This window comes from Tupaia chinensis, unplaced genomic scaffold (genome assembly GCF_000334495.1).
Source record: "Tupaia chinensis unplaced genomic scaffold, TupChi_1.0 Scaffold000469_1, whole genome shotgun sequence".
Taxonomy (NCBI): domain Eukaryota; kingdom Metazoa; phylum Chordata; class Mammalia; order Scandentia; family Tupaiidae; genus Tupaia; species Tupaia belangeri.
In genome coordinates, this window is record NW_006159978.1 from 551,130 (window position 1) to 569,806 (window position 18,677).

Sequence of the window (18,677 nt, forward strand, 5' to 3'; positions counted from 1 at the left end):
CCCTTTGTGTTCGTCATTTTGGTTAATTACTGGAAGATGGCGGTTCTGGCCAAAAGGCGCTATTATACAATTCTAAGTTTGTCTTTTCCTCCAACTTCTTTATATAAAACTTTCACTTTTTGAAAGTCGTTCCTATCCCACTGCTGCTTCCCGTTCTCTCCTCCCCATCCACCCACATGTTCTCTTCAGAATGTCCTGAGCTTTCCAACTTCCTTCACTTCCATTCCCTAACATCAGGTCACTAACAGCCATAGCCTAAATGAAAACAAAAAATTAACACACGTTCAGTCTACAGTTTATTAGAAAACAAGAAACTTCTTTTTCCTCATTAAAGGAATTTTAGTACTACTACTGTCAGAACACAGAACATTGATCCAAGAAAGTGGCTACCTTCCTTCCGTCACCATTACTAACTAAAGCAGACTAGGTGCATCTCCCTCAAACCTGACATTCCTAAAGATATATCTATATATATAAACTTTATAATCGGGAATCAGCAGTTAGCGTAATGACTATGTCGCTGGACTCCCATGTAGTCGACCGCGGTTCGCATCCCGGACCTGGTGGTTTAAAACTCATGCCGGGCACATGTGCGTGCGTGCCCAAGATCCTGAGAGGAGAATGGAGAAGGGATTGCGGCGTGACCATCCCCCCTGGGGGGTGATTTCTCGCTTTCTGTCTCTATGTCTCTCTCTGTCTGGCGAGAGCACGCACCCTATAGAGAAAAACCTCTAAAAAAAAAAAAAATCTTTGGAAACTTTATAGTCAATTACTTGGTTTTTAAGGCTTTTCTCCCAAATCCCAGATACAGGACAGTTCTCTATATTTTAACATTATTTTAACCTCTCGTTATGATATCCATAATAAACTATGTATCATTCAAAGCCTTCTTGGTGACAGAGATTTTGAAAAATCAAACTTCTGGGGCCAGCATAAGGCATGGAGGATAAGGCACCTGGACCCCACAAGGCCAACTGTGTGGTTTGAGTCCCAGATCTGGCTACCTGAAAACCACACAATGCGCATGTGCATGAGTACCCAAAATCTTGAGAGGAGAAGGGATAGCAGTGTGGCCATCCTCCCCGGGGGTGGGGTGGGGCTGGGGTGATGTCTCACTTTCCCTCTCTCTGACGCTCTCTCTGCTGAGTGTATACACCTTCTAGTAAACTGAAAAAAAAAAAAAAAGAAAGAAAAGAAAAACAAAACTTCTATGGAATCTGCTTTAAATAAGAACCTCAAATTTCTTTAAATAAAGAACCTAATATATACCTTACAAGAGACTGACAAATGCTACACTGGAGCATATTCATCACAATTCTCATTTCCTTCCAGTTCAAAAGTTTATTCTGAAATACAACTGAAAGATGGAAATAGCATCTCCTTATGTCTTTATAGTTATCTGTTCAATTAGGAGAACCACGAACATTTTTCAGGAGGATCTTAAAGAGCACACACAGCCTTGTAGATACTTTTGGCATTCTTAATCAGTATACGAACCCCAAGTATGTGTAACAATGGACTACTGAACATCAAAACAAAGAAAAAACAGGAAGCAGGAACAGCTATGGAATCAAAAAATCAAAAAACCTGGAAAGGTTACAGGACCTACCAGATATATATAGGCAGGTCTACAGACTACAAGATCAACTACCATATCAATAAAGAGCAGAATACAGTAAGAGCAGAAACAAAACACGAATATATAAGCAGGTGTGTGCGTGTGTGTGTCAAGAATTCATGGAAAAGTACATGAATTCCAAAATTTGTCTGCATCAAAGTAAACTCAGTACTTTAATTCCATTTTTCTATATATAATATTTTTTAAATGATGAGAAAACACTACTGGCATTTATTGAGTATAAAGAGTAGTAGGGGAAAAATATCATTTTCAGTTCAAGTCCAGAGACCTCCCTGAGTATGCTGGGCAAACACTGGCCCAGACTGCTGGAAGACTGAGGGTAGAATGCAGCATCGAAACCCTGTTGGGAGTGCTGTATCTTTCTCATGGAAGAAACAAATAAACTTGGAGGAAAGAACAGTGGCAAAGACAGCACACACAACTATAAATTTTCCCACTTTAAAGATATCAATAGTGGGGTGGGCAAGTGGCATGGTGGTCAAAGGTGCTAGACTTCCACACGGCCAACCATGGTTTGACCTGGACCTGGCGGCATGCATTCTCACTGCCCAACCCTCCCCCCTCCCCCCTCTCTCTCTCTCACTCTGTCCCTCTCTGGTCAAATTAAAATAAATAAATAAAGTTAAATAACATAAAATAATTCTTTAAAAAAAAAAAAGATATTGGGGGCTGGCAGGTGGTGTGCTGGTTTAAAGGCACTGGATTCCCACATGGCTAACAACAGTTCAAATCCCGACCTGGCAGCTTGTTTTCTCCCTTTCCCTTTCTCTCTCTCTCTGTCTCTGTCTGATAAGATTTAAAAAATAACAACTATAAATGGAATTAGATAAATATTTTTTTAAAAAACAGGTATCAACGGGCGCGTGTGCGTGCGTGCCCAAGATCCCGAGAGGAGAATGGAGGAGAAGGGATTGCGGCGTGACCATCCCCCCGGGGGGTGATTTCTCACTTTCTGTCTCTATGTCTCTCTCTGTCTGGTGAGCGCACGCGCCCTACAGTGAAAATCTCTCAAAAAAAAAAGAAAAAAAAAAAGAAAAAAACAGGTATCAATAGCAACCCCTATCAGAAACACTTCCTGTACACTAATGAAGAAAGATGTTGAAAATATAACATTAAGAACAGTATTTATAGTATGCTGACATAAGTATTTCTGAAATATTTATTTATTTAACTTTATTTGTTAGTATTATTTTTTAATTTAATCAGAGAAAGACAGAGAGAGAAAGGGAGAGTGAGAAAGCAAGCTGCCAAGTCCCAGACTCAGACCATGGTCCACCATGTGGTAGACCAGCATCTCAATCACCATGCCACTTGCCAGCCCTGATAAGTATTTTTTAAAGATATTTATATATATAAAATACATATATACATAGATATGGTCTGGAAGGACACACCAGAAATTAGTAACAGAAACTGAAATTGCCTCTGGGAAAGAGGCCAAGCCATAGAGGTATGAAGGGCACTACTCCACGTGCACTGTCTGAAGTCTTCAGTATATAATATAAGAATACATATATTAGTAAGCATGTATTACTTTTAAAATATTAATAATTTAAATTAAGTCTCTGGTAGTCTCCCAAAATACTCAGACAAGAAGCCATTTTAAAGCTGAGGTATGTCCTGGTGTGTTCATATATTCAAAGTGTTAAGTGAAAAGCAGTTTTAACCAAGAATACAATACCCAGCAAGATTATCTTTAATATGGAAAGAAAGAATAAAAACATTCTCAGATCAACAAGACCTGAAAGAATGTGCTAGTAGCCGACCCACTGTTCAAGAAGTTCTGAAAGGAGGGACCAGCAGTTAGCATAATGGCTATGTCACTGGACTCCCATGTAGTCGACTGCAGTTCGCGCCCCGGACCCGGTGGCTTAAAACTCATGCCAGGTGCATGTGCGTGCGTGCCCAAGATCCTGAGAGGAGAATGGAGGAGAAGGGACTGCAGCGTGGCCATCCTCCCTGGGGGGTGATTTCTCGCTTTCTGTCTCTCTGTCTCTGTCTGTCTGGCGAGCACACTCACCCTATAGCAAAAACCTCTCCAAAAAAAAAAAAAAGAAGTTCTGAAAGGAGTGCTCGACCAGGAAAACTAAAGATGTATACAGAAGGCAACCAGAAAAATGACCAATTTGATGCTAGGGACCAGAAGTATCATTAATAATGTTGAATGCTAACTTCCAGGATTTAAACAGAAAGACTGGACCATGGCAACACTGCATATTCAATAGAAGAGAGTTTGAACATAAGACTGAACTTGCGAAATATAATTTTATGGCTTTCGAATAAAACATTACTGATTTTTTAAAAATTAATTAATTAAGTCTCTGGCCTCTAACTTAAAACCAGCTTATTGCTGTCCTAAGTTAAGTCTCTGCCTTAGCCAAGGAATTCCCCTAAGTGGGACAAATATAAACATACTTTTCCCCCTACAGAATCTTACTCCATCTTTGCTACCAACATACACAAAAAAAGACCCTATTTCACCACTAACCTGTCTCCTTTTCCACTCCCCATTAAAAACATTTCTGTCCACCATGATGGACACATTGACTGTACAAGCAGTGCAGTTATTACAGTGTGTCACTCCAGACCTCCCAACCAACCTGTCTATACTGCTGCTGCTGGGACTGCATCAGACACAACAGAGCCTTTCTCTGCCTTTCTTCCCTATCTATGTGCCTACTGGCTTATCTCTAATGTAAACTCTGGGCAGCCTGTCATAGTCTGAACCTTGCCCAAGTACTTCAACCTGGCTTGACAAGCATCAGTGAGATCAGCTTTATCCTCAGAATTCCCAATAACTGAACATTCCATTTGGTCACAAACCAGTCTTTACCTGTAATTAAAATACACACACCATTTTAATTCAGCCCATTTTTACATCACCCACCTTTTCTTGACTCAATAATGACTTCTCTTTTTCTAAAACTTGGACATGCATTTTAAGTTTCAGATTGTCCTCAGCAAGACTGTTATCCTGCAAAAATATTAAAGCAGTATTTTCAGATAACAGACACTTCTGGTTTATAAAAAATACTGGCAATTGGGACCAGCAGACAGTGTAATGGTTATGTCACTGAACACCCACGTAGTTGATCATGGTTCAAGTCCTGGACCGGCAGCTTAAAACTCACACGTGTGCATACATCTCCAAAACCAAAGAGGAGAATGGAGAAGGGACTGTGGCGTGGCCATCCCCCCTGGAGTGGGGGTGATTTTTTGCTTGCTTTCTGTCTCTCTCACTCTCTATGAAGCATATGTGCTCTATAGCAAAAAAAAAACTCTCTTAAAAAAGAAAAAAAAAAAAAAAAAGGGACCAGCAGTTAGCATAATGGCTGGGTCGCCGAACTCCCATGTAGTTGACTGCGGGTCAAGTCCCGGACCCTGTGGGTAAACTCACGCCAGGCGCATGTGCATGTATGCCCAAGAACCCGAGAGGAGAATGGAGGAGAAGGGACTGTGGCGTGGCCATCCCCCCTGGAGTGGGGGGGATTTTTTGCTTGCTTTCTGTCTCTCTCACTCTCTATGAAGCATATGTGCTCTATAGCAAAAAAAAAACTCTCTTAAAAAAGAAAAAAAAAAAAAAAAAGGGACCAGCAGTTAGCATAATGGCTGGGTCGCCGAACTCCCATGTAGTTGACTGCGGGTCAAGTCCCGGACCCTGTGGGTAAACTCACGCCAGGCGCATGTGCATGCATGCCCAAGAACCCGAGAGGAGAATGGAGGAGAAGGGACTGTGGCATGGCCATCCCCCCGGGGTGTGATTTCTCATTTTCTATCTCTCTGTCTCCATCTTTCTGGCGAGCACACATGCCCTATGGCAAAAAAAAACTCTCAAAAAAAAGAGAAAAAAGAAAAACAAATTGGCAATTGTATGTTTCTATTCAGTATTTTTTTTTTTTGAGAGGTTTTTGCTATAGGGCACATACGCTCACCAGAAAAACAGAGAGACAGAAAGCTAGAAAGCAAGAAAGTGAGAAATCACCCCCCAGGGGGGATGGCCACACAGCAATCCCTTCTCCATTCTCCTCTCAGGATCTTGGGCATGCACACACAAACACACGCCTGGCATGAGTTTAAGCCACCAGGTCTGGGATTGGAACCGCGATCAACTATGTGGGAGTCCAGCGACATAGCCATTACGCCAACTGGTGGTCCCTCTATTCAGTATTTCTTTAGTGATATGCAAAAATTCTAATAATGTGATATGGACCATCTAAAACAAGTCATTAATTTTAGACTTTTTTTAAAGAGGTTTTTGGATAGGGCACATGTGCTTGCCAGAAAGAGAAAGAGACAGAGACAGTGAGAGGAAAAGTGAGAAATCATCGCCCAAGCAGGATGTCCACACCACAATTCCTTCTCCATTTTCCTCCTAGGATCTTGGGCACATACACACGTGTTCAGCATGATTTTCAAGCCACCAGGTCTAGGATTCGAACCATGATCAGTCATGTGGGAGCCCTGGGACATAACCACTACACAATCTGCTGGCCCCTCATTTTAAACATTCTTATGGAGGATTTCTAAATTATATTTTAAAAAATTAAAATCTATAAAATCACTTGTATTAAGGGAACCAGCAGTTAGCGTAATGGCTATGTCGCTGGACTCCCACGTAGTCGACCGCGGTTCGTGTCCTGGACCCGGTGGCTTAAAACTCACGCCGGGCGCGTGTGCGTGCGTGCCCAAGATCCCGAGAGGAGAATGGAGGAGAAGGGATTGCGGCGTGACCATCCCCCCTCGGGGGTGATTTCTCGCTTTCTGTCTCTATGTCTCTCTCTGTCTGGGGAGCACACGCGCCCTACAGTGAAAATCTCTCCAAAAAAAAAAAATCACTTGTATTAAGAAAAAACAAAACTCCATAGGAATTCCTTAAGAAATATCAAAACGCATTCCTTACTGGGACCAGCAGTTAGCGTAATGGCTATGTCACTAGACTCCCACGTAGTCAACCACGGTTTGAGTCCCAGACCCGGTGGCTTAAAACTCACGCCAGGCACGTGCGCGTGCATGCCCAAGATCCCAAGAGGAGAATGGAGGAGAAGGGATTGTGGCGTGGCCATCCCCCCTGGGGGGTGATTTCTTGCTTTCTGTCTCTTTGTCTCTGTCTGTCTGGAGAGTGAATGCACCCTATAATAAAAACCTCTCCCCCCCCCCCCAAAAAAAATCAACAAATGAATAAATAAAAAAAATAAATAATTATTTTTAAAAAATGCATTCTTCACTTTGGTATAGGATCTGCTTCCACAGTCCTTACACATGCAATAGTTGTCAAATTAATCTTCAACAAAGTGATATCCTTAGACTTTTCAATTATGCAACATTTAAAACTGCTGATTTTAAGATTCAAAAAGTATGCTATTAATTATCAAATATAAAATTATCCAAACAAAGTCCCTAGGGAGTTAAGTTCATCATATATTTATAAATAAAATAAGCAACAATAATATATCAAAATACTTTTTCTTAGTAAACTAAAGCAAAAAACTTTCTCCTTTAAAATGAGTTTACCTGGTATAAACTATTCAGCCTCTTTATTTCATTTTCAGCATCTGTAAAAACAACAAATGAATGTGACATTAAAATTATTTAGAATAAATCATAATTATTCCCATGTTAAACTCAGAAATACAATTCATTTTTTAAAAATAATTATTTATTTCATTCATTTATTTTTTAATTTGACCAGAGAGAGACAGAGGGTGAGAGTGAGAGAGAGAGGAAGTGAGAAAGCAAGCCACCAGATTCAGGACTCAAACCCTGGTCGGCCATGTGGAAGTGTCTGGCGCCTTAACCACCACGCCACCTGCTGGTCCCAAAAATGCAATTCATTTTTAAAAAGTGAATTTAAAAACACTATTAGTAAGTACGAACATTTCTTTTTTTTTTTTAGAGAGAGAGATTTTTGCTATAGGGCACATGTACTCGCTAGAGAGAAAGAGAGAGATAGAAAGCAAGAAATTACCTCCCCCAGGGAGGATGACCACACTGCAATCCCTTCTCCTCCATTCTCTTGGGCACACATGTGCACATGCCCAAGTGTAAGTTTTAAGCCACCAGGTCCGGAACTCGAACCGCGGCTGACTAGGTGGGAGTCCAGCAACATAACCATTATGCCATCTGCTGGTCCCAAGCACTAACAATTCTGAGTAAAACATATTATTGTTATTTTATGTTTTTATGTGACTATACCAAAGAAATCATAACATAGAAAGGATGTTAAAATTCAATCCTATGGAAAAGTATAAGAAAAAATTAGAGTTTTATTCTGGATGAGTCACAGATAATTGCTCTGTTAAAAATACCAACAACTGTGTTTCAAATGAATTGATTACTTTGGGTGACAGGAAATAGTGTGTGTGTGTGTATGTGTGTGTGTGTGTGTGTGTGTGTGTATGATTTAAGATTTAGAGAAAAAAAATCCTAAAGGCAATAAATATATATTTATACCACAAAATAATCTCTCAATTATCTAAAGTGATTTAATCATGACAGGTGATAAAAGATGATTCAATCTGATATGACAGGCCCACAATGAGAAGTCCTGGATGAGGAATGTGAAGATAGAATACCACAAGTTCCGCTAAAGTGGTTCATTTAACATTCATTCAGGAAAGTCTGAGCATTTACCATGAGACCAGGTGCTAGACAAGAAAAATTTAGTCTTTGCTCTCAGAAAGTTTACAATTCAGGGGGGAAGAAAAGCAAGTAACAGATGATTAAAACACAATGCAATACAAGGAATACAAGGTGCCGGGACAGCTAAAAGGGCAAACACCTAATTCAGACTAGGGGGGCAGACAGGGCCAGGGAAGTGGCAGGGCTAGGTACTTCCTAGTGGAGGTCATACCTGTGTTGAATCAATATTCTAGAATTTAGCTAAAGAAAAAACCACACAGAGATGCCCCACACAGGACATATGTGAAGGCAACAGGGCTAAGAGACTACACTGATGGTGTAAGGAGCTCCGCAGAGTTCCGTACAATTAATGTTTAGAATGATAGAACCGGAAGAGTAGAAACTGAAGAGGCAGATAAGTTTTAACTTCATCCTGAAGGTCACAGGGGGCCACAAAGTCCTAAAAGCAGTCCTAAATGCTTTGCATTTCTGAAAAACTATTCTGGCTGAAGAATGTAAAAAATGGATTAAAGAATCATGGGGCCAGCCAGTGGCATGATGTTTAAGTTAGATTAAGGCTGTTGAATTCCACATGGCCAACTCAATGGCTCAAGTCAAAGACTCAACACCTTTAAAAACATACTGGGTATGTGTGCATGAATGCTCAATTTTTTTTTTTTTTTTGGAGAGGTTTTGCTATAGGGCGCATGCGCTTGCCAGACAGACAGAGAGAGAGAGACAGACAGAAAGCGAGAAATCATCCCCCAGAGGGGATGGCCACACCGCAATCCCTTCTCCTCCATTCTCTCGGGATCTTGGGCACACACGCACACGCGTTTGTTGTGAGTTTAGCCACCGGGTCCGGGACGCGAACCATGGTTGACTACGTGGGAGTCCAGCAACATAGCCATTACGCTAACTGCTGGTCCCAATGCTCAAAATTCTGAAAGAAGGGAGAAATGAAGAAGGGATTGCAGAATGACTAATCCCCATGAGGAAATATCTTATCATCCCATATCTGACACCCCCACCCCAATCCTCACAGTGCACATACTCTCTGGCAAAAAAAAAAAAAAGAAAGAAAGAAAGAAAAGAAAAAGAAAAGAGGAGGAGGAATTTTGTTTGTTTGTTTTGGGTTTTTTTGGAGAGGTTTTTGCTATAGGGCATGTGCGCTCGCCAAAAAGACAGAGAGAGACAGAGAGACAGAAAGCGAGAAATCACCCTCTAGGGCGGATGGCCACACCACAATCCCTTCTCCTCCATTCTCCTCTCGGGATCTTGGGCACGCACACACACGTGCCCCGCGTGAGTTTAAGCCACTCGGTCTGGGACTTGAACCATGGTTGACCACATGGGAGTCCAGTGACATAGCCATTACGCTAACTGCTGGTCCCAAGTGGAAGAATTGTTTTTAAAAAAAGAGGATAGGGACTAGCAGTTGGCGTAATGGCTATGTTGCTGGACTCTCATGTAGTCGAACACAATTTGAGACCCGGATCAGTGGCTTAAACTCACGCCAGAATGTGTGTGTGTGCACCCAAGATCCCAAGAGGAGAATGGAGAAGGGACTGCAGCATGGCCATCCCCCCTGGGGGGTGATATCTCACTTTCTGTCTCTCTGTCTCTCTCTTTCTGGCGAGCACATGTGCCATATAGCACAAACCTCTCCAAAAGGAAAAAGACAGGAGATAAAAACATCTAATACTATTTTTTTTAAAGAGATTTCTGCTATAGGGCATGTGTGCTCACCAGAGAGAGAGGGACACAGAGAAAATCAGAAATCACACCCAGGGGAGATAGCCACACCACAATCCCTTCTTTCCCATTCTCCTTTCAGGATTTTGGACATGCACATACACATGCTGGGCGTGATTTTCAAGCCTCTGGGTCCAGGACTTGAACTGCACTTACCCATATGGGAGTCAAACCCCTCAACCACCATACCACCTGCTGGCCCCCATCTAACACTTTTATAGCAGTAACTCTAGGCCAGACAATGTTCTAAAGATAACTTGGTAGCTAATAAATTATATAATCCTTATTACTAAAACAGCTACAAGAAGTTACTATTATTCTCCCAACTCTATAAATTAGAAAAACAAAGAATAGAGCCTGTAGTTCAGTGGTAAGGCACTACTTTAAAGCCAACAGTTGGCATAATGGCTATGTCATTGGACTCCCATGTAGTCGACCACGGTTCAAGTCCCAGACCTGGTGGCTTAAACTCACAACAGGAGCGTATGCGTGTGTGCCCAAGATCCCAAGGGGAGAATGGAGAAGGGATTATGGTGTGGCCATCCTCTAGGGGGTGATTTCTTGCTTTCTGTCTCTCTCTGCCTTTCTTGTGAGCACACACGCCCTATAGCAAAAACGTGCCCTAAATAAATAAATAGATAGATAGATAGATAGATAGGAAGGAAGGAAGGAAGGAAGGAAGGAAGGAAGGAAGGAAGGAAGGAAGATGGGTTCCACATGGCAACCACAATTTAAATCCTCAGGCCAGTCAGCCTGAAAAAATTTCAGGCATGTGTGCAAGTGTCTAAGATCCAACAGGTTGGGGGAACAGGACTGCACTTATGACCACTTGGAGGGTACTTCTCTGTCTATCATGTGTATATACACTATTATGAGTAAATGTTTAAATAAACTATTCTTAGGGATCAGCAGATGGCATAGTGATTACATCGCTGGACTCCCACATGACCCAAGGTTCGAGTCCTGGACCTGGTAGCTTCAAACTCGCACCAGGCACATGTGCGTGGTGTGTGCCCAAGATCCCAGGAGAATGGAGAGGGGGGCTATGGCATGGCCATCCCCTCTAGGGGGTGATCCCTTTTATGGGGTTGTTTCTCACTTTCCCTCTCTTCTCTCTCTCTCTCTCTCTCTCTCTCTCTGGCTAGTGCACATGCTCTATGGCATATATGTGTGCCTTAAAAACAAAAAAACAGGGCCAGCAGGTGGTGTGGTGGTTAAGATATTAGACTCCACATGGCAGGTTCCAGAGTTTGGGTCCCAGACCCAGCAGCTTAATAATGTCAGGTGCATATTTGTGCATGCCCAAACTGCCAGAGAGGAAAATGGAGGAGAGGGAACTGCAACAGGGCCAACTTCATGGGGGGTATTTTCTCACTTTCCCTCTCTGTCTCTCTCAGGCGAATGCACACGCTCTTCGGCAAAAACCTAAACAAAACAAAACACTAAAGTATAAAGATATTAACCCACTAGCCCAAGGTCAGCTAGTTAGTGACAGAGTTGGATTCCAACTCAGTCATGTTCATAGCTTCTATGCTAGTCTACTCCAATAAGAGATCTGCTACAGCTAACATAAGCAAAAAGCAATTACTGGGTCATCAGAGTCATGGCACCTTTATTTACTGCATTAAAAAAAAAACACAAAAATACGTCACGACCCAATATAATTGGCTAAAATATTCTGTAGCAATGAAATAGAAAAAAGAGAAAGGGGACCAGCAGTTGGCATAATGGCTATGTCGCTGGACTCCCATGCAGTCAACTGCTGTTTCTCAAGTTTCAGACCCGGTGGCTTAAACTCATGCCATGTGCATGTGTGCCCAAGATCCTGAGAGGAGAATGGAAGAGAAGGGATTGCGGCTTGGCCATCCTCCCTGGGGGGGGATTTCTCACTTTCTGTCTCTCTTGTCTCTGTCAATCAGGAGAGCGCACGCACCATACAGCAAAAACCTCTCCCAAAAAGGGGGGTGAGGATGACTAGGGAAGAAGGCTTTTTTTTTTTTTTTTTTAAAGAAATAGATTTTTGGGGACCAGCAGTTGGTGTAATAGTTATATCGCTGGACTCCCATGTAGTCAACTGCAGTTCAAGTCCTGGACCCAGTGGCTTTAACTCACTCCAAGCACATGTGCATGTGTGCCCAAGATCCTGAGAGGAGAATGGAAGAGAAGGGATTGCGGCTTGGCCATCCTCCCTGGGGGGTGATTTCTCACTTTCTGTCTGTCTCTGTCTTTATGGCAAGCGCACGCGCCCTATAGCAAAAACCACTCAAAAGAAATAGACTTTTGCTATAGGACCTGTGCACTCACGAGAAACAGAGACAGACAGAAAGCAAGAAATTCCCCCCTGGGGGAGGGCTGTGCCACAATCCCTTCTCCTCCATTCTCGTCTTGGGATTCGGGGCAAGCACACACACACACACCTGACATCAGTTTCAAGCTACCACGTCCAGGATTCGAACTACAGTCAGTCATGTGGGAGTCCAGCGATGTAACCATTACACTATCTGCTGGTCCCATAGATATGTCTTTTGAGCAAATAAACTGTATCGCTTGCCTAATGTGATAAGTTTATTTTATTTTTTAAAGAGGTTTTTTGCCTTAGGGCATGTGCGCTCATTGGAGAGACAGACACAGTGAGAGAGAAAGTGAGAAATCATCTGCCAGAGATGCCCACGCTGCAATCCCTTCTCCTCTGAGGATCTTGGGCACACACTTACATGCCTGGCATGATTCTGAAGCTACTGGCTATAGGACCTGAACCACGGTTGGCCATGTAGGAGTCCAGCAACATAACTGCTACACCATCTGCTGGTCCCAATAAATAAGTTTACTTTTAAAAGAGCAAAGCTATTCCAACTGAAGCCAAGTGAGAAGTCAAGACCTCCTCTGCACTACCTTCCCTGCCCCTGCACAGTAGTTCCCAGGGCTGAGATGCCTGAGAAACACTGCGAGCTCCTATAGGGTACAATCCTGAAGGATCACTGAATCAGAGAGAAGCTAAGGAAACACTACCTACAGAACCTGCTAGGTGATGGCTACCTTTCTGTTCTGGAAGACTGGTATATACTGCTAATCACCAACATAGGGAAAGGAAGAGGGGGAAGAGGACATGACTGACTTTGAAACTAACTTTAACTTGAAAATTCATGTGAGGTATGGAGTGCTGGCCAGATCAGGAAGTGATGGTCAACAACTGGGCAAGGGATATAAATGTAGGGGTCACAAGCACACAAGAGCTGGAAAGCTCCAGATCAGGAGTAAACGAGTTCACAAGGTGAGAGTTTATACTGTGAGAAGAAGACAAAAGTGCAGAGTAAAAGGCATCTCTTCAGCTAAAGAGCTCTTACTCTGTTTTCCAGGCTTGAATGAATACTAGTGTTTGGTCCATTTCATTTAATACTTGTATTTTATAACAAAGAATAGTAACTAAGCATTATCTTGAGCATGGAAAACAATAAAAAACTTATGGCTTTTATCACTTAAGCCTTTGCTTCGATACAGGAGATCTTTTCAACAAGTAACAACAGATTTTTTAAGAAGGTTGACTGCATTCTCTAATTAGAAGGTCTGGGCCCTGGGGCCAGCAGGAGGCGTGGTGATTAAGGGCACTGGACTCCCACATGGCCAACTGCGGTTTGAGTCCAGGACCTGGCAGCTTTCTCTTCTCCCTACCCCCACCCCGGGTCAAATTTAAATAAATAAATAAAGTTAAATAAAATAATATGTATTTTTTTAAAGGTCTGGGCCCTGATGAATTACAGAAAGTATTTAGTTCTATACAGATTTAAGAGAGATAAACCCGTAAGCCCCTCTCTCCCAACAATGTCTATGTAAGTAAATATTTCTCAGAAATCTTCATGGCCTCCTAAGTCAATAAATACTATGTAAATACTTAAATGATAAGAAGGTTAAGATACATATAGCCAATATTCAGCCTTCTGAGTGGAAAATTCCTATTTGCAACCTTTTAACTATGTCCTGAAGCCAAGCAATTCTACTCAAATTACACACAGACATTTCAAAGAATACTCCATTTCCACAAAATTCAATTATTCAAGTGTTTGTCTCTAAAAATAACTAGTATCCAATGAAACACCAATCCAAAATAAGTTCCAAACATTTTATACCAGACAGTGCTTGCTGTAGTCTCAACACTTCTTCCACTGATGTACTGTGTGGAAGAATTCCTTCCTTTTCTCTTAGAGTATCACTCTGCTCCAGAGCATTCAGATGCAATGTACTACATTCCAATTTCAACCTTTCACATTCTTCAGTTATTTGTCTCTTTTCCTCATTTAGTTGTTCTTGCTCTTTTCTCAAAACATCTCTGTCATTTTCTGCAAGAGATAATTTTTTATTTATGTCTTTTATTTTGTCCTCAAGTTCTTCCAGTTTTTTTGTAGCCTCTACTTTTTCTGTTTGTAGAACTTGAATGGTTTTTTGCATCTCATACATTTTAGAGCGATCAGCTACTTCTGAGTCACCTAGAACATAAACATAAAATCAAGGTCATCAAAATGTCAAGTATTAAGAAATAAACAGCTTTCTACAAACAACTAAGATTTAAGAGCGTCCAGAACTTGGATAGCTTAATAAGAAAAGTTAGAGCCAACAGGTGGCATGGTGGTTAAGGCTGCTGGACTCTCTCACATGGCTGACCATGATTTGAGTTCCAGACCTGGCAGCTTGCTTTCTCACTTTCCTTCTCTCTCTCTGTTTCTCTCTGATCAACTTCAAAAAATAAATAAATAAATAAATAATGACAATGAATAAAATGTTTTTAAAAAGTTAAATTACTATAATACATGAAACATTTTTAAACAATAAATAGGGAAAGCTACTATTTGAATCAACTACTATAAAATCTGTAAGAGGTTGAAAGAAAGGGAAAATACTTCTGATAATTTCTTACCCAAGTTTTATCACCAAATAATGCAAAGAAATTTATAGACTATAAATATTACCACAGACAAAAGGATTTTTCCATTTTTACAGAATCTTTTAAAGGGGTACTACTGCAAATTTCTAGCAAATGAGCAAAATTAGTCTCTTCTTCTTTATAACTTAGTCCAAGTTTACACCAGGGTCCTGGTCTTAAAGTAATAGGTTGACATTAAATTACATCATCTAATATGTTAACTTAAAAAAAACTAATTACTTTGTTGTAACAGATTTTCAAGTTCTTCAATTCGTTCTTCATAGTCACTTAATTCCTCTCGATGCCGACGACTTATTTCTGTCAATTTTTGTTGATGTGCATTCTGCAATACTGACATTTCATGTTGATGGTCATCAATTTCCTGACTCAGATTCTGTTTAAGTTCCTTTAAAAAATAAAAACAAAGTTAACCAAATTCATGATCAACACATTTTACCTAAGCTATTTCTTTCCCTGCTGTTTCAAAGTCCATACTAGTAAAAACAGAAGTCTGGAAAGATTAAATAACTTCCCCAAAGTAGCATAGTGAGTAAATAGTGTAGCCAGGAATAAACACAAGACTCTGGGGCCAGTCCATGGCCTGGTGATTAAGGTGGCTGGATCCCACATGGCTGACTATACAGTTTGAGTCCCGGAACCAGTGGCTTGAAAAATATGCCAGGCACAAGTGCATGAATGTCCAAATTCCTGAAAAGAAAAAGAGATGAAGGAGAAAGGATTATAGTATGATTATGCCACTTGGGAGTGCATTCTCACTCCCTCTCTCACTATAGTCTCGCTCTAGAAAGTGAAAGCACTCTCTTTAAAAACAAAAAGAAACTCTACACAGGACTTTGGAACCTGCCAATACTAGCATTATTGTAATAATAAAACTTAAAATTCAATATTTGATAATTTAAATACTAAAATAAAAGGCTGCAATAAATGTACATAAATACAAGTTTTCTTGAACTGAAACAGATCAGTAAAACTTCATGTTTTTAAAGTGCAATTATTATTTAAAGGGGCCAGCAGGTGGCATGCTGGTTAAGGCACTGGACTCCCACATGGCCAACCACAGTTCAAGTTCTGGACCTGGAGGTTTGCTTTCTCACTTTGCCTGTCTCTCTCTGGGTCTTTTTCTCTCTCTCTCTGGTCAGATTAAAATAATAATAAATTAATAAATAATTTTTTAGAAAGTTATTATTTACAGGCCAGCAGGTGGAATGCTAATTAGGATGCTAGACACTCTCACATGTCGACCATGGTTCCAGTCCTGGACCTGGTGGCTTCCTTTCTCCCTTTCCTTCTCTCTGTGTGTCTGTCTTTCTCTGGTCAAATGAAAATAAATGAATGAATAAATGAAATAATAAAAAATAATTATTTAAATAAATAAATAATTACTATTTACAATGAATAACTTAACATTTTATTGTATCAAAGTCCTTTAACTCTAAACCTTGAAATTCTGTTTTAATAAAGATAGTTTTATATCAGAATGTAGACCATTAATGAAATAGAACTACCAAATAAATGTCCAAGAACAAATGATTTTGGAGAGCTTTTTTTTTTTTTTTGGAGAGCTATTTTTCTAAACTTGTCATAAAGAATAAAACAAATATAAAAGAGTAAAAAACAAGGGCCAGCAGGTGGCATAGTGGTTAAAGGTACTAGATTCACACATGCCAGCTATGGTTTAAGTCCCAGATCTGGCAGTTGCTCATGCTCTCTCTGTCTCTCTCTGGTCAAAATTGAAATATAATGATAATAAGGGGCTGGCAGGTGGCATAGTGGTTGAGGGCGCTAGACTCCCACATGACCAACCACAGATCGAGTCCCAGACCCGGTAGCTTGCTTTCTTGCTTTTTCTCTCTTACTCTATCCCTCTCTAGTCAAATTAAAGTAAATAAATAAATTTAATTAAATTTAACAATGCTGTAGAAAAGAAAAATAATGATAATAAATAAATCTTTAAAAAAAGAAATCAGGCCAGTAGGTGGCACAGAGGTTAAGGAGCTGGATCCAACATAGCCAACTACACAGTTCAAGTCCCAGACCTGGTGGCTTGAAAGTCATGCCGGGCGTATGTACATGTGTGCCCCAGATCTCAAGAGTAGAATGGAGAAGGAATTACAATATGGCCATCCCCCCAGGAAGGTAAGGGAAGGGGGTGAGTTCTCATTCCCTCACCCCACCTCAAGCATACTTGCCCTATAGCAAAAATGCTAAAAAAAAAAAAAAAGGTAAAAGAAAAAAAAGAAACGAATAATATATGTAATGGCTTTTATAATGAACACTTTTATTAATTTAGGTTTATGCACTTAATAAGCAGATTTCAGATGTATAATAGACACTGTCAATTAACAATCTGACTTACCTTAATGATATTTTGCAGTTTGCAGATTTCACTTTGATCAGAGCTATCTGTTCCTTGCACTTTGGAAGTCTAGATCAGAAAAAGAGAATGAGAAAATAATTAAATTTTTTTTTTTTTTTTTTTTTTTTTTAGAGAGAGGTTTTTGCTATAGGGCACACATGCTTCCTGGTGAGAAAGAGACAGACAAAGCAATGGAAAGCAAGAAATCACCCGGGGACAGCTATGTCACAACCCCTTCTCCTCCATTCTCTTCTTGGGATTTTGGGCACACACACACACACACACAGACACACACACATACCCTATGTGAGTATTAAGCTGCTAGGTCTGGGACTCAAACCAAGTGGGAGTCCAGCGACATAACCATTATGCCATCTGCTGGTCCCTTAAGTGACTTAAAAAAAAAAAAAAAGAGTCACAAACTAACTGAATTAAAAAATACTTTACAGGGGGGTCAGCAGGTGGCATAGTGATTAAGGCGCTGGATTCCCACATGGCTGACTACAGTTCAAGTCCTGGGCCTGGCATCTTAAAACTCACTCTGGGCATGTGTGTGTGCATGTCCAAAAGGATGAAGAAGGGATTGCAATGTTGCCATTCCCCCTGGGGGTAGTTTCTCGCTTTCTGTTTCTGTCTCTCTGGCGAGTGCACATGCAAAAATCTCTCAAAAAATAAAAAGAATTAAAAAACAACCTTGCAACTGGCCTTGTAGCACAATGGGTTAAACAATGTGCATAAGAAACTTAATCTCACGTGGTCGACCACAGTTCAAATCCTGGCCCTGCTGGCTGGGGAACACACCTGGAATATGTGCAAGCGTGTCCAAAATCACGATAGGATGAAGAAGTGTGGAAGACTGCAGCTTGACAACACACCACTGGAGATGTTCTTTCTCTCCACCTCTCTGTCAAGTGCACATGTCTCAGGCAGTACAAGGAAATAAAAAAGGGTATTTTTCAAGGGGGACATTTTCCAGATAGATTATAACTCCAAGCCATGAATCTTAAAAAAAAAGAAAAAAAATCCAGTCCACAACAGTAAGTGGTTTCAAATATGGTATCCTGGAGCCCTGGCATTTCCACCAGACTCAGAAACTCCAGGGGAAAAGGTGCTGGTTCAAGTACGGCAACTCGGTTTTGCCTGTTTTGAGTCCTGGACTTAGAACTCTTTATTTTATATAAAATGGATCTGCTGCTTTAAGTTTCTCTAAAACAATTTTCCCACATATTATACAGAAGGGGAAACTAAGGCTGAGAGAGAAAAACAATCTGACCTGAATTACTCAGAAAATCTCTGGCAGAATCAGAGTTAGAATTTTATTTCCAAGTCGGGATTCTTCCTACTATCAAAAGACTCTACACATGCCTTCCTAT

General features: G+C 40.8%; 1 protein-coding gene across 2 annotated transcripts in view; it reads right to left on the bottom strand.

Moving 5' to 3' along the window:
- The window catches only part of TRIP11 (thyroid hormone receptor interactor 11), a 95,094-nt gene that overhangs the window by 59,316 nt on the left and 17,101 nt on the right, over positions 1–18,677 (bottom strand). For both annotated transcript variants that reach the window (XM_014590642.2, XM_006155804.2), the window contains exons 5-9: positions 17,305–17,373; positions 15,168–15,333; positions 14,137–14,493; positions 7,151–7,191; positions 4,527–4,613 (exon numbers count right to left, since the gene is read on the bottom strand). In XM_014590642.2, coding sequence (XP_014446128.2) covers positions 4,527–4,613; positions 7,151–7,191; positions 14,137–14,493; positions 15,168–15,333; positions 17,305–17,373 — 720 coding nt within the window. The remainder of the gene's footprint in view (positions 1–4,526; positions 4,614–7,150; positions 7,192–14,136; positions 14,494–15,167; positions 15,334–17,304; positions 17,374–18,677) is intronic.